This window comes from Chrysemys picta, chromosome 1 (genome assembly GCF_011386835.1).
Source record: "Chrysemys picta bellii isolate R12L10 chromosome 1, ASM1138683v2, whole genome shotgun sequence".
Lineage (NCBI taxonomy): Eukaryota > Metazoa > Chordata > Testudines > Emydidae > Chrysemys > Chrysemys picta.
The window spans coordinates 200,006,674-200,023,160 of NC_088791.1; the positions used below are offsets into that span (position 1 = coordinate 200,006,674).

Sequence of the window (16,487 nt, forward strand, 5' to 3'; positions counted from 1 at the left end):
AGCTCTAGAAGAAGGGGCTGTATACAAGGAATTTTTTAAGCACCGTTCTTAAATGTGTGCCTGCCTTACATGTGCAGGAATTAAAAAGGAATAGTATATAAAGAGCACTGCAAAACGTACAGTACTTTGCCTGTCGATGGTAGTGAACTCCTAGGATTAGTGAGAACTCCTACAGTCTGTGATAGCTGTTGTTCTATCCTCTACAGGGCTGTGTGTGTACCTCTTCTATGGCACTACATCTCCCAGGGTCTGGGTGGAGGTTTCTCTTTAGCTTTTCATCTTACCACAATAAGGCTATTGCATGTTAAGATTTTTCATACCTGCAATTCCCAGTGAATGCAGCTCCATTGGAGGTAGCTGTAGTGCAGATTCAGGAATCTTCCCTTTCTGTTGGAATAAAGTTTCCTTTTCTCTGGGCTAGACAGAGGTGATCTTTTTGAGAAAGGGAGACATTTTGAAGAAGTAGCTAGCCCTATATCACTACCAGTCGTTGCAGAACTAGGTCACAGATCAAGACAATGCACAGCTCTTCAATCTGGTTAATTCACTGAATGTAGCTACCCAAATAAGAGTGACATCCAGAAATACTTTCTTTCAACTGTGCCCTCTTTGGACACTTGCAATCCTGGCCATGGTGATCTATGGTTTTGTGACCTCCAGGTTGGATTGCTGCAATGCCCTATGCTTGGGAATAAACGTACAAGCCCTTAAAACTCCAACTAGCATAGAATGCAACAGTGCACCTAGTAAGCAGCAGCGGTGGAAGAGAACACATCACCCTGGAGTTCTGGTTTCTGTACTGCAGCCCATTTAATAATGGATCAAGGTCACAGTCCTAATTTTCTAAGTTTTCATGAGCTTGGGACTCTTACTTGGGAACCCAGCTGTCAGTCAACAAGACCTTTTAAGGCAGCTGTGCCCCTTATGAATAAGGAAGCCACCCACAAAAAGAGGGAATCGCGAGTGCTGGGGACACAGCTTTTTTCAGGGCTGGCGCACAGTTGTGGAAGTGCATTAATTGGGGAGATCAGGAGGAACATGAGCTACACTGCCTTCACAAAGACAAGACTTGTCACTGTGCTTGCCCTCAGCAAGAAATGCATTTTAAAACATCCCTTCAGCACCAAGGAGAGGTAAGGGAGAAAGAACCAAACACGAAAGAATGAATCTTTCATTTACTTGTGAGGCACTCAGATTGCACAGTGATGAGTACAGTACAAAACCCTTTCTGGTTCTTGTTGTGAGGTGAGGCTATTGCAGGACTTTAATATTACCCAACCTGGCTTTTACCCAAGTGTAATTTTGGAGGGAAAGTCCATGTGTTGTGTGTGGGGGATTAATAGGAAGAAGGAAAGACCTCTCTGGCAGGATTGGTTTTTTCCCCTCTCTCTGCGAAATGGTGGCTGTTTGAAGATGCCTAGAAGCTTCTTATTTCTGTAAGGGGGGGCACAGTGCAGCTGAGGTGATCAAAGGTCCATGGTAAGTACAATTGAGCACGTGACTATCGTCAGAACTCAGAGGTGTGTTCATATGTTCAGTCTTCCCCAGTCTCCCCCCTCCTCTTCTGGCAGGCACACATTTATACACAAAATAATTTGTCCACAGACAATGTTTTCAGTCTGCAGCCAAAATGTTTTGAGAGCTGATTTATATGACTGAAATGAACAGTTTAGTCCAATGTTAGCATTGCTCCTCCAGCAGTTCACATATCTAAATATGTTTGGTGGATATGGAATATGGTTAACAGATCCTCTTGCCACACACTTCTGTTACATTTTTTGGGAGAGTGGGCTGGGGGAGGATGTGCTACATTATTCACTGTTGTGCAGGTACAGCAAGGCCTGGGTTGCAAAGTGTTCCATGTGAACATGTATTATCATGTTCTGTCGTTAAAAAAATCCACTCTGGTCTGAGCTTGTGATACCAATTTCTCTGCAGTTTGAAGCTTTGGCCTTTCTCACTCTCAACAGCTGTAAACTGCTTATTTTGAAGAATGAAATTATGGGTAAGGACGGAGGCTTTGTCTCATTGCTTTCCCGCTAGTTTTTATGAAGTATAAAAACAATCTTCAAACATGTTAGCTGCCAGCAGGGGGCACCTTCTGAACAGTCTTACAGGACAGAGGTTTCCTTCAACTGAAAAGCTGCTGTAATCTAGCTGTTGCTTTCCCTTAAAATGCTTTTATTTGTATATTGACATTTGGGGCACTGAAACAATAAGGTAAAATAATAAACATTGCTTTCCACTTAGTTAAAAAAAAAACAAATTTAAGCCTGATTCCTCCTTAAAAAATGCATTTGCAGCCTAGTTGTAGGGCAGTGATACGAGGAGCCAATTAGCAATCCACGTTACTCAAAAGAGCCACAGTAGTGCGAATGCATTGTTTCCTTTACTATAGTACTATATATTCATATTAAACAGTATGATGGGAAATATTTAGTTTTTGACTGACCAAGTATTATTATTTTATCAACTACAGTTGGTTAATAACATACCGAAAGCATCCTGATTGGTTAATAACCTAGCTTGGTTAATAATTAAATCACACATTGTTTAAGTATCATGTGCTGTAAAGAGCAGCTGGAGACACATTCAAGAGCCACTTGCAGCACTCGAGCCTCTGAGTATCACTGTTGTAGGGTTTTGTTTTTAATGAGGTTGGACGGGGTCTTTCATTTGATTCTTCGCCTCTCTCCCGTTCCCTCTTCCCGGGCTTGTAGCAACTGAGGAGAAGGTCTTGTCTTTTGTAGGTCAATGTCAATTCTCTGAAGAACTAAGGAAGTTACATTTAGTCCTCTTTTTCTAAAAGGGTGTGGTCTGTTAAAAGAATCTCTGGTTTCAGAGTAGCAGCCGTGTTAGTCTGTATCCGCAAAAAGAACAGGAGTACTTGTGGCACCTTAGAGACTAACAAATTTATTAGAGCATAAGCTTTCGTGGACTACAGCCCACTTGCATCCGAAGAAGTGGGCTGTAGTCCACGAAAGCTTATGCTCTAATAAATTTGTTAGTCTCTAAGGTGCCACAAGTACTCCTGTTCTTTTTAAAAGAACCTCAGGGAGTGGAGGAGGTGTGAAGTAGGAAGAAATGGAGACAGCCTTAGGACACCCCACAAACAAAAGCAAATGGAATGAGGGTAGATTTAGAGAATATGCTTTTGCTGCACATTGCTCTGCTTCTTGAATTTGTTTATAAAAATCTTTTGTCCATTTTTAGTCGTTGTCAACTTGCTTGGTTTGACTGGTGCCTGAAAAAGGGGGAACACTGTCTATGCTCTGGATCTCTGATACTGGTGAAATTCTCACGCATTGCTGTATAATGGCATCCCTTTGGTGCTGGTGGCAAGTGTCACTCCTCGCATATCAAGATAAGACTATATGAACTGTCTGAAAGCATGGTAATCAGTTAGTTACAAGAGGGGGGTCTTTAAATTTTAATAATACACAAGCTGAAAAAATGAACAATTTGTTCCAATAAAACTACTGCTCTGTTTACTTGTATCTTACTACAACTCAAATTAATAGCAGGAAGCATAAAAACTGCACTCCTGCCTCGGTGCAACTACTTATAAGAGAAATTCACAGTGGTTGCCTGGAGATTTACTTAATCTGACAGGTTGATTTATCCGAGCCTGGTCTCCCAGTATCAGATGGGGGTGCGTGCCACTGGTGAACTTCAAGTAAGCAAAATTAAGATACTGAGTTTTTAAATGGATAAATTGTTTCAGTCCATTTTAGAGTTTTAAAAGCTCTCTCTCTCTCTCTCTCTTTAGTTCTTGTCAAAGGTTTGGAAGGCTTGAGGCACAGAATGGCCTGTTCACTGTCATTACACGTGTTCTGAGAGTACAAGTAGCTCACCATGGGGCCAGATGATGAGGCAGGATGGTGCTCTACTCAGTTTCTACCTATATATATTCCCAAACTTCTCCAACAAAACAGCTGTCTGTTAATGGCATATTACCATTAGATAAGCAATTTAACAGTGTTGATATTTGGGGGAAAGTTGAATAAAGAAAAGGGTCCATTTAAGCATCCAAAATGCTCTTGCAGTTTATGCCTGCTTTTGCTTGTGAAGCTATTGTGATTGCAGGCTAGTTTTCATAGGTAAACAGCTATTTTGGTCTGCTCCTTTGCTTGCCCAAATAACTCATGTATATGTAAAATCACGCTACTTGCACTTAAAAATGTATATTTTTTGCATATATGGCCTGCTTCTTTTAAAATTTGGTCTTTTAATTGTCATGGGATTTAAGAATTAACATTCCGTTGCGATGAAGGGAGGCTGCTCACCTCTCAGAGCGATGGCTAGTGTAGCTAACCAAACTTGTGAAGATATTCCTGTGTTAGTTCCATTTTTTTGAAGTTTTTGTTCACAGCCAGAAACTTCAAAAAGCTTCACTTCTGCAGAAGGGGACAGGGGGCAGCAGAGAAGTGTGAGTACGGCATGTGATTGAGTGATGGTTTATTTGTATTTCAGCCTTTCCTACAATGTGCAAGGCTTTGTTTTGAAGAGTTTACAATCTTAGATGTCAAGTAAGAAGAAGACTGGAATAGAAGCAGACAATCAAAATACATACACTTATATAATGAATACTTGTTGTTGTTAAATACATATGTCAGCTATAGCTATCTGCTTTTCAACCAGTTGGGTATAAATACGGGCTCAACCCAACCTTAGCAGTGACTCAGAATGCCTGGAGTTTCATCTGCTTTTCCCTACAGCAGGGGTCTGACCTTTCACTCACTGAAGTCAGTGGTCTCATTCCTTTCAGTGGATGCAGGATTGAGCTCCAGGCTTCCTATTTTATTCCATTTCCTTCCCAGCAAATACAACAAGTTGGGTGCCTTATTTATGAAGGAGAGTGGAGTGACTTCAGCTCTAGCAAAAAATACTTGTGTATACACCTCTACCTCGATATAATGCGACCTGATATAACATGAATTTGGATATAACGCGGTAAAGCAGTGCTCCAGGGGGGCGGGGCTGCGCACTCCGGTGGATCAAAGCAAGTTTGATATAACGCGGTTTCACCTATAACGCGGTAAGATTTTTTGGCTCCCGAGGACAGCATTATATTGAGGTAGAGGTGTACTTAAAACATCTTGCCACTTATAAGCCACTTCCCCCTACTTCAGCAATGCTGAAAAGTTACTGTATATCTACACAGCACTGTAAGCCTAGGGTTAGTGGGACTTGAGTCATTGGACCCATATCAGAGAATGCTGGGCTTGAGCATCTACACTCCGTTTTAACCTTAGGTTAAGGATTTTCTGACCTGTGCTCAAACCTAGGCTCTGGTATCCACACTTCAGTGCACAGATCTGAGTCAAACTAATCAGGGCTGGATCCAGCTTTTCTGCCACCCCAAGTGGCAAAAAAAAAAAAAAAAAAAAAAAAGACGAGCGGCAGCACTTCGGTGGCAGCTAAATCGCGCCGCTTCTTCGGCGGGAGTTCAGCGGAGGGTCCTCCCTCTCTTCCTCTTCGGTGGCAGCTCAAAGAGGAAGAGAGGGAATGAGGGACCTGCCGCCAAAGACCCAGATGTGCTGCCCCAATACCAGACGGAGTGCCGCCTTTTTGAATTGGCCGCCCCAAGCACCTGCTTCCTACGCTGGTGCCTGGAGCCGGCCCTGAAAGTAATCCTATCCCAGAGAGTCTAGCATCCCTCCCCTCTCTCCTGCCTTATGTTGACACTCTAGCCCGATGAATGTGTTGCACTGTGGAAACTGCCAATCCTGTTTCCAACTGTGAGGGTGCTATTGATGGGACTCAGATGCCCATAAAGAGCACAGGAGTACAGAAACTGCAAAAGTAGCTCCTCTGTGGCTGTCTCAGTAGAATGACTGCAGTGTGAGGAGGCTTTATACATTGATCTGAGAACGGGGCTCTCCACTTCTAGGCTGAGTCACATGGCAGGGAAATGCCCATGTGCACCGGTTCTGAGGATAATCAGGACATCAGTCCTCAGGGCTGTCAAACTATTGAAATGAAACTTTGCAATTCTTAATTTTTTAAATTGGCATGTTCAGTGAGAGTGTATTTGAATTTTGACATAAAATGTAGGTTTCAGAAGAAAAAAACACACACACACACACCCAGCCTGGCAGCCGAGCAATGACGTGCATCCCCAGGGCTTGCGGTGCATTGTGCTCTAGCACCGGCCCCGAGGCTACCTTATCCCTGCTCCTGCTGCACCTTTGGTGGCAGGGATAAGAGATGCCCAGGAGCCTGTGGGGAGGTTTGGAGGCTGGCTCCCACTCACCACCCTCACAGTGCACAGCTCCAAGGAGGGCAGGAGGGGCCTGGTAGCATGGGGCTGCGCTGCAGGGTGGGAAAGCACCAGAGCTCCCGGCTCAGCACGGCCAGGGGAGGGATGACCCCCCAACATCCTGGCAGCTGGGTGCCAACTCCTGCCTCTCAGCTTTGCTCCCGCTCTGGGCAAGCTCTATGCAACATTGAGGAAGAGCTGAAGCCACCGCTGCAGGACTCTGCATGGAGGTTTTGGGGCTGGCTTCCACTCACCCCCCTGACAGTGCACGCTGTCCGGGCAGCGGGAACCACAGAGTAGAGCAGGGACTAAACGGTTGTGCAGCAGGGAGGGGGAGCGGCCAGAGTGTTAGGGGTCATCCCTCCCTGGGCCATGCTGAGCTGGGAGCTCTGCCGCTCGCCCTCCATGCAGGACAGCTGCTTAGTGCCTGTTCCGCTCTCTGGCCCTTGCTCCCGAACCCCCTGCCTGCCTGCCCTCTCTGGGGCTTTGGGGTGGAGTATGGGCGGGACCTTAAAGGGAAGAGGCTGAGGGGAGGGAGCCTCAGGGCAGAGCCTTGGTTCAGGTGTCAGGGCCCACAAAAGATTAATCCGTCTCTGCGGGTGCTGGGCACCCCATATTGGGGTGTGCGTGTGCTTGAGCCCCACTGCACTCCCATAGTCAGCACCTATGTTGCAGGGTCTCTGATAGTGTGCTTGAAGACCAGTGTTCAGACGATGATAGGTTAACGCTGATCTGACCTGCTGCCCTTTGCAAAGGGAAGCATGACATCTGTTTGAAATAGACTGCACCACATATTGTTGGCATAGAGATGACTAAGGAAGTTGCCCCAAGAAACTCTGGGATACATCCAGAGGACTTCCAGGACCCAAGTCAAGCTGGGGTCACGTACACACAGGAAAGCAATAGGGCTCGACCTTAGGTCCCTGCTTAACACTGGCTCAGACCCTCCAGCCCTGCAGACTTCTGGGACCCTAGGTTTGAGCACTGGGTTAACAGCATTAGTATGTGGACACAATGGGGGTTAGGCTTGAACCAGGAGCCAACGCTTACATTGCTGTGTAGACATATCCTGAATGGCACTTTCACACTCTCCCTTCCAATCTGGGTGAGAGATTCTTTAGCCTGTTCACAGCTACACAATAGTGCAGTTGCAATGGCACTGGGCTATCAAAGAAATACTGTACTTTCTTTATATTATCAGTCAGAAGCTACTTTCAACTTTAACAATGGCAAGACATCTTCAGTTATATCTGCATTTTGCATTTTAAGGAGTAAGGCAATGCAATCCCGATAGACACAGATGATAGTTTTAGTTCCTTAAACCATGGACATTTTAAACAAAAAATGGAATGCAGAGTGATAAACACAACCTATATAAATGTAGTGACTCCGCATCACAGGTTGCAGAATCGCTCATACCCTAACCCAAGTAGCACAGCAGTTCTGTACCTTTCAGTTGGCTGCATCTAACTTTCTTTGGGGAAGAGTATAAGACTGAAACTAACAAAGTCTTTGGCTTATTTGTAGTATGCAGCACTCTTCCTCTGGAATTGTTTGCTTTTTTTAACGTCCTCTGACAACAACTTCTCCTTTGGCCGATTGAATGGATTTCTTTGTACTGATGATGTAATGGATGCATCAGAATGAAAAGAGGCACAGGCATAGTTCACAGCCTCGAGTTTCCTGTCACAATGTTTCCACCCTTGATTTTCGCAAAGGCAGCCACCACCACAACTTCCAGTTTTTCTCTGACGTATAATACAGCTACGCTTTCTCCTTCTTTTACTTCCCCTTTTTGTAAAGCACATGCAATCTTTCATGTGAAAGATCACATTAAGGACAATTATAATAACATTGTGAACCTCAGTTGGAACTTGGATTCAAAATTGTCATAAAAAAACCACACAAATTGTAGGGTTAGAATTTTCAAATGTGGAGGCCTAACGCTAGGCTCTTGAAGATGGATGGAAAATCAGGCTCATTACCTCTGACTGAAGCCACTTGGACCTGCAGATGGCCAGTGCCTCTGAAAAATAAGGTTGCTTGTTTGAGCACCAAACTATGGTTATAGGTGCTTAATGTAAGGCCAGTTTTCAAGTGGTGATGCCTTGTTGTTTGTGGCTTCTGGAATAGTAGTTGTGCAACCCTTACAGATGGGTGTTGTGCTGCAAGAGTCACTTGCCAGGAGAAATTTGCAGACAAAAGCCCTGATTTCACAGTTACAAGATCCAAACCACCAACACCATCAGGAAGTGAGAACAGAGAATAAGCATATCCAGGGTGTTTGCATCCCCAGGACAATTTGTTACACCCTGAGTTTGACCTGAAAGAGGAGAAAACATCTGTAAACAATTAGCAATCACCTACCTCCATCACCTTCCCAATGTTGCCCATTACAGGTATTTCCTATCTTTTCCCTTCCGTTTTCGGTATCTCATATTTCTGTATCACCTCAAAAATGAACTGAAGTCAACTACCCTTTCCTATTCCTACCCAGCTTCTGGCAGTCTACTAGTTATGGCTTCAGTCATTCTAGACAGAGCAAGTCATTTTTGAAAATGAAGGGTAGTTTCTCCCCTAAAATGTAAACAAATGTTAATAACACCTTTGTTGAACCGTGGCAGTGAATGAACTTCAAATTTCCATTGAGTTGTACAACTATGTTTGATATCAATGTATTATAGGATTTCTTTTTAAATCACTTACACTCTTATCTTCTGCATTTTGAATTATTTGAAACATTTCTTTCAGGTTTCTGAGTTAACCCCAGTAAAGAGATAGTGTAGGGGATTGTAACGGATCTGAAGTATTTCCCTTCACAGGAGACACACTGGACACCAAACAACAAATAATGAGAGACTCTCTACTGCTGTGGTGGTGATATTGTTTAGACCCTTGGCAAAACCACAATAACAAAAGAATATACACCAGAGACCTCCTAGGGTCCCAGGCCAGGATCTTCTAATTACACTCCTTAAACTGCAGTAATTATTAAACAGTTCAGCCTATGGAGACATTTCCCCAACCACTATTTGGGCCAGAGTCCTCCTCTGCGAAGACCAGGTTCTATTTGATTGTACTTGGTGTAGGTTCTACTGCCCTGATCACTGTAATAGCTGGGTGCTTTCCAGCAGTGTATTAAGCAACACGACTAACAGCTGTCACCATGTGGTTTGTTCTTTCTCTCATCCTCTCCCCAGAAGGAGAATTGTGTTCTATCAGGTAAACAACTTTTTAACCTCTGGTGGTCCTCAATAAATCCTTGAGGTAGAAGAAGATATAAGGGTTTTCTGTCCCAGGACCAGCTTGAGGTTTACTGCTGTTGGCCCAGAAGAGTTCTCCCTTTGAGCCCCAATATGCTAGTACAACCACCTCCAGGATAAAGAGAGTCTCTGAGGTTTTAAAAAAGAAAAAGTGAAAAAAGTATTTGTTTATATACGAAACAGCAAATAGCAGCTGAAATGGTTTAATAGCTAAACCAAAAGGTAGACATTTAACCGAGCTTGTGCTCGATCTCTCAGCTCTTATCTGAGTGCATTCCAAAGAGAGAACTAATAGAAAACAATGTCCAATAAATTGACTGTTCCTCCCTCTTCCTTCGGTGGTTGCTGGAGATATAACTATTAGAGCCATTGAGGAAATAGTTTCCCCATGAAAATTTTTTACAAAAGCAAATATTTTTCATTTGTCTATTTTTTCTTTGAAATTTCAGGTTTGTTGCAACCAAAAGGTGAGAGTATTTTATGAAAACCTACACCATTTTTACAAAATTTGAATTTTTTAATCAAAATTTGTTCAGTTGAAAAACCATTTTAATTAAAAAAAGTTGTCAGAAAATTTGAGTAATATATATATTACTCCTTCAAATGTAGGTGACTGAGGGTGAACGCCAACTCTTCCCTCCCTTCTCCTATTTTCTGTAATCTTAGGCATTGTCTACTTACTCTATACGGTTTTGTCAGCAAAAAGTAGCTTTTGTTGACAAACCAGTGGAGATGTACCCACTGTATTGCTACTTTTGGCGGCAAAACTCTCCTGTTTTGCCAACAAAATAAAACCACCTAGACGAGAGTCATAGAGCTTTTTGTGGGAAAGTTAGAGTGACAAAGCATCCATGTAGAACACAGTGTCTACACTGAATGGTGGGATTGAGAAACATGAGTCATTGCAAACCCTTCCCAAAGCACCCTGCGCCCAGTTGAACAGTGGGATAGCTACCCACAGTGCACTGCTCTCTGCGCTGATGCAAGAGCTGCTAGTATGGATGCACTCTGTTGACCCAAGAATCTAGTGTGGACATGCAACAGCGGTTTTAATTAAAGTGGGGCTGTATGTCAGCATAACTTGTGTTGACAAAAGTCTGTAGTGTAGATAAGGCCTTACTGTCGCCATGAAAACTCTGCCCCCCCCCCCCCCAGTTTTCACAGGGTTGATGCCTGATCATTTGATCATTCCTTTGGAATGTAACTGGCAAGAGAAGTCTTAGCTGCCTTAGGTCTTTTTTGGGGGAGACTTAATCCATTGTCATAAATGGCCTTAAAGATGAAAACTACTGTTTTGAAACTAATCCAGTGTTCTTTGAAAGGCCTGTGTGTCGGGCTGGAGTTGCTGAGGAGGCAGGCTGCTGCATTTTGCGCCATTTGGAACTTTTAAAAGTAGGTGGGGAAGATTTCTTGTAATTCTAAAGCTCTTTCTTACAACTAATGTACAATGCTGAGAACGTCTACTGCTAAAAAGTAAAAACATCTACTGCAAACTCCATAACTTAAATTCACAAAATATTTTTCTTTCCTTGTGGTTGTTGGACAGAGTTTAGTGCTGCCTCTTTTTCAGACCCTACAGAAAAGTCACGTTGTGGGGGGTTAATTTGTTCAGGGTTAATTATTCTGGAATCCACTGTGTCTTTGATCTAAAGTATGTAAAATGAGTCATTAAGAATGTTGTACAGCATACACAAAGTGTAAGGGCTTTGATAATGCAAATTAGAGCTCTGGAAAGCTAATTTAGGCTATCATCAGGACTGGAAATAGAGAATTAACCAATGAGGGGCAAATAATCAATCAGATTGGTATGACATTTAGGTAATAGTCACACATCTGAATCCAAATAATCTATTGTACTATATTATTTACCCCACAACCTCTCCCTAACTCCAGAGCCTGAGATCCTTCCTTAGCTTTGAGGTTTTAGGAAGTGGTCCTTGGAGAGAGAGAGAGAGAGAGAGAGAGAGAGAGAGACACACACACACACACACACACACACACGTTATCCTCTTGTAATAACAATTTCTCTGCATAGCTCACATTCATTGCTCATAATTCACTGAGCCCAGAAGTCTCTACAAGTGACCTCGGTGGGGTTAATTATATGATGTGAATATGTTTAGAATTCAACAGCTGCATTTTACTTGCAGAACTGCACTGGGGCAAGAGCCATTTGAATCTTCTTTGTAAGGGTTTATGCAAATCCATCTACCTTATGTATTTCTAGGTCACCTATTACTCTGTTATCCAAGTGCCTTCTCAGATCTTTTGATCTGACTATTCATCTATACCAAGAGAACTTACAGAAGAAACTCTTCTTAACCCTAAGAGCCTTATGGCTAATGCTACGATTATGTCACAGAATCTGTGACTTCCAGAGACCTCCTTCACATTTTCTGCTTCAGCAATGGGGCTGCAGGGCTGGAGCTGTCAACCAGCAAGGGCCCCAAAGCTCTCAGCTGCCACAGATGGTGGGGTCCCCTGCCGCTCCCAGCCACGATGGGCATGGGGGACCTTGCAGCTCTCAGCTGCTGCAGGCGGCAGTCAGCTCCCAGCGGCTGGCTCTGAGCTCTCAGCCCCACAGGTGGTGGGGGACCCCCGCAGCTCCCAGCCACTGGGGGGATGGACTCTGGAGCTGCAACAACAGTGGGTGCTGGACCCCCCCCCACTCCCCATTTTGTAAGTTATTTTTAGTAAAAGTCAGGGACAGGTCACAGGCTTCCATGAATTTTTGTTTATTGCCCGTGACCTGTCCCTGATTTTTACTAAAAATAACTGTGACAAAATCTTAGCCTTACTTATGGCTTCCAAGTTGAATGATTTTTTGCAGGGTGCCAATATGGTAAAATATTAACCACTATTAAGGGCCAGAGACTGCTGGCATTGTAGCTCTTCTTACTGTGAGGTAAGAACAAATCTACCACTAAAACAGTCCTATCAAGGATTTAAGTGGGAGTCCTTTCTGACACTGAGGTACATACTCCTTTCTTCTGTAGTTTGCAGGGACAGCAAAAGCCAAAAATCTATAGGACTTTCTTCTATTTTCCGGTGCTATAACGAGTCATACTAATTAGAGAATAAAACAAACTAACCCTGCTAATGATCTACCCTAATTCAAGGCAAGTTCCGGATTGTTCACTTACCAAAAGGGGAAACATTTCTTTCAATTAATGGATTATCTGGAGTTGGAAAAAACAAAAACAAAATAAAAAAATTATTCATTTATATTTAAAAAGAAAAAAAACATGTACTATTGGATAGTTTAAAACCTTGTGCAGACTAAGCAGTCACCATTATTCCGTCATTTGTTATGGTATCACTTATTTTCACATAGGAGGAAAAAAAGAGACTTTTATTGCATATTCTAGTCTCTGCATCCCAGGAGTTACAAGGTAAGTCGGACCTCATTCAGCTCTTTGTACAACAGATTTTCTCTTTGCATCTCAGCACTCAAGGACAAGTCACAGGTGCAAAGGTGGTTAATTTTGTGTCTTTGCTCTGAAAGGTTATAGAGCCTGCTCCTGAGCCCATTAAAATTACTGAAAGTCTTTCCTTTGACTTCCTTGGGCTTTGGAATGAACTCGTATGGGTTAAGCTATTGATGCATGGGGTAATGGACTGGAGTCTCCCACACCTTCTGTTAGTGTAGGTGTAGGGAAAGGATGCACCCAGCAGAATATGTAAACATAAATGACCAAATGCTTAAAAACTTGTGAGGCACTCTCCCTAAGATATGTTCCATTTAAAGAGGGGAATGTCAGAGGGGTTTGGCTTCTCGGGTCTTGGATCCGCTGCTGATATTCGAGTCTTGAAGATTCCCAAAGATTCTCATTCCTCCCCTTCACCCATCTCCTTGTTATACTTAAACGAGGAAGTGGAGTGGTGAAAATCAGTGGAACTTTACCATTTTTTAAATTTATCGTGCCTAGTGTCAGCAATGTGAGTCTCCACCAGGTACAATAAACTCAGTGGAGGATCTCCCACCTGCACGCCCTCCCTTTGAAATCAACTTCTAAAGGGCTTACGTGAGACGTTGAGTTTAACTTTATACGTGTCCTTAGTTTTGGTCACTTTGTTTCTAGCGATGCAGGTATACACATCTTCATCAGCAGGCTGAACTCCAGAGAGCATTAGAGAAAAGTTACCACGCTCCAGCTGATCCAAAAAGAGCCTGGTTCTGTTGTGGTATCTTCTGGACTGGTCTTTCAACAAGTCCTCCCCATGGTAAAACAAATGCACTACCACTGATGTATTTATCTGCCAGTATATAGAATAATTGGAAATGTTCAGCTTTTCAGAAGTCTTAATGGCACAGGGCAAAATAACGGTGTCTCCGCTGACTGCGTGGCACAAGGTTGCTTGGGGAATAGCTGTAAAATAAAAAAATGCTGAGTGTGAAAAGATAAAATTGATATTGTCAAGGGATAAATTGTGCTGAGCACCCGCAACGCCCATTGGTCAGCACCTCTCAGAATTTGGCTCTAAATTTGTCAATAACTGTAATGGAGAGACAAATGTACCAACACCTATGCCTTACTGATATCTTGAAAACAGCAGCTATTAATAGCCGTGAGCATTGTTGGATCTTCTGTAAAGCTATTAATCTATGGCACTTATATGATCCACATTACCAACAGTATCTGAGAGCCTCAATCTTTAATGCATTTATCCTCACAACACCCCTGTGAGTTAGGAAAATGTTATACCCACTTCCTAGATGGAAAGTCAGGCATCGAGAGACTAAGGCCCAGATCCACAAAGACATTTAGGCTCCTAACTTCCATTTAAATCAATTGAAGTTTAGGAGCCTACATACCGTTGTAGATCTGGGTCCAACTCACCTGCTCAAGGTCAGATAGGAAATATGTGGCGGAGCAGTAAGTTGGGCCTAGGTATCCCAAGTCCCAAACTAGTGCCTAAATCATAGCAAAAGTTGATCTCTGGGTATATTTTGTGTTTGTGACTTATATAGAACTTGTCAAAATGTCTCTCAGCATTGTAAACTGGAGTAATTTGTGACTGACTATATTTCCCATATCATTTCCTCTTTGAGCAGAACCTTGCTAACTCTCTAACAACTAGGAGACCCATGCTGTATTAACAAATTTTGTAAATTAGCGAGTAAGCAAACAAACATTTAAAAAATAATCAAAGAACTTGTCCCAAAATGTACTTTATTTATTTTGACAAACTTACTACTAATTTGTTTAACTACTTCATAATATAGTGGAAAACATACTACAATGTAGCTTATAAAAAGTAATGAAGTTTTAGAAATAAGACTTAACAAACAAATCTCAATGCTTTTAAAGAGAGACTGTCAGGGAATTTAGGCTCAAAATATGGGTTTTATCAACATTTTGGGAAAAAATCTAGTAGGAGACAGGCAGAGATGTTGTAGTAGGCACCTTGGGAGAAGGTTCCAGAACAGTGAAGCAAATGACTATCCGTTTCTGGTTCAATAGGTTCTGAGATAGTATAGGTCTATAACTAACCCTTGGTATTGTTAAACAAATATGCCTGCAGCAAAGCAGAAATCCACTCCTCTATTAGAAACAGTGCAATAATGAAGTTCTTCCCTTATCAATCTGGGCACTTATAAAGATTAAGCTGAAAACCGTGATGCTGTGGCTTAATAACCTCATACTTCCCTACAAACACGTGTTAATCTTAAATACCAAAGAGGATGTGTGGCAGAGCTGTCCCAGTGGCTCATTCAGAAGGATTGAATGTGTACTTCCCCATTTTAAAAAGAAAGGTGAGCCAAAGATTTCATTAACCAGGGAAGGGTCTTAAAGGTTGACAAGTTTGACAACACATTCTTCCATTGAACTCGTACCCATTTGGATGGCAGGAATCATATTTTCTTCTTGCTACATGGAGAGTCATATATGTAAATTCCACTAAATATAATGAGAATAGTGCTTTTTGCAATGGAGCCAAAGATTTAGCCATACGCTGTAGTCTTATCCTGCTCTTCTGTTACAGTGCCTTTGAAAATAATGGAGCAAACTTTTAGAAGGCTTGACCCCAAGTGGGCAAAGATTTGGGACTCAAGGTCTTTAACAGAAAACTCCCAGGACTCATTATTTTACCTTGATCATAATATATAGTTTTCCTATATTTCCTCTTTGGTGTCAGACCCCTTGCATGTGTAATGCCGGCTTTCTAAACAGCTTAATACCAAGCACTCCTCAACAACCCAACCCAACCTACACTAACATGGCAGGGCATGTTCAATGAAGGAGAACAATTTCAATAAGCAAACAGGTGTAGACTGAGTGATTATAAAGAGTGAGAAAACATTATTTTTAATATTATGAAATGTACATTAGGAGTCTCCATCTATAGATTATTAGATTCTTACACTAATCTGCAGTTTGATGAACACATGCAAGCCTCTTCACTGACTAGTGGATGCATACTGTATTATACTTACCACCAGGGAAAAAGCACAGCAGTGAGTAGGAGAGTATCCAGAGGACATATTCCCTAGATAGTAAGAAAAACAGAGAAAAGTAGAATTCTGATATGGGAATAATCTTGGCTCTGATACTCCAGGATTGTTGCTTAGTTAGCATAGCAAACATTACATTTTTGTTATGTCCCATAAATCATCCCAGGCCATAATGTTTTTATCCAGATTCAAATTGATACCCAGGTTAGACTCTCAGTTGGAATCATCTTTTAGTGATGGGTGTCAGCCGTGACTTTTGGCTTCAGATCTGAACTTCCCCACAGTTTGAGGTGATTTTGGATCTGGTGTTCCTATTCAGGCCCTTCTGGGGTATGTTCATTGAAGGAAGTTAGCCATTGTGTACATAGACATAGTTTACCTGTTCATTTTTGCAGTGTCCCAGTCACTGTGAATCCCTTCACTCCATTAATGCCACCATGCACTCCATTAGCTGGGGTGGTTTTCCCTGTACAGAGAACAAAGACACAGAGGGAATGGGGAATGA

General features: G+C 42.5%; 1 protein-coding gene across 7 annotated transcripts in view; it reads right to left on the minus strand.

Annotated features, from left to right (window-relative positions):
* Nucleotides 1-4,441: 4,441 nt before the first annotated feature.
* Nucleotides 4,442-16,487, minus strand: part of LOC122174581 (CD276 antigen homolog) — a 46,727-nt gene continuing 34,681 nt past the window's right edge. For 6 of the 7 annotated variants that reach the window (XM_065578377.1, XM_065578374.1, XM_042859193.2 and 3 more), the window contains 5 exons: nucleotides 16,362-16,448; nucleotides 15,965-16,017; nucleotides 13,551-13,895; nucleotides 12,669-12,704; nucleotides 4,442-8,585 (listed from right to left, as the gene is read on the minus strand). In XM_065578377.1, the coding sequence (XP_065434449.1) occupies nucleotides 8,482-8,585; nucleotides 12,669-12,704; nucleotides 13,551-13,895; nucleotides 15,965-16,017; nucleotides 16,362-16,369 (546 nt within the window). In that variant the 5' untranslated portion in view covers nucleotides 16,370-16,448 and the 3' untranslated portion in view covers nucleotides 4,442-8,481. Of the gene's footprint in view, nucleotides 8,586-12,668; nucleotides 12,705-13,550; nucleotides 13,896-15,364; nucleotides 15,517-15,964; nucleotides 16,018-16,361; nucleotides 16,449-16,487 lie in introns of all 7 variants that reach the window. The other variant, XM_065578390.1, reaches the window with a different exon arrangement.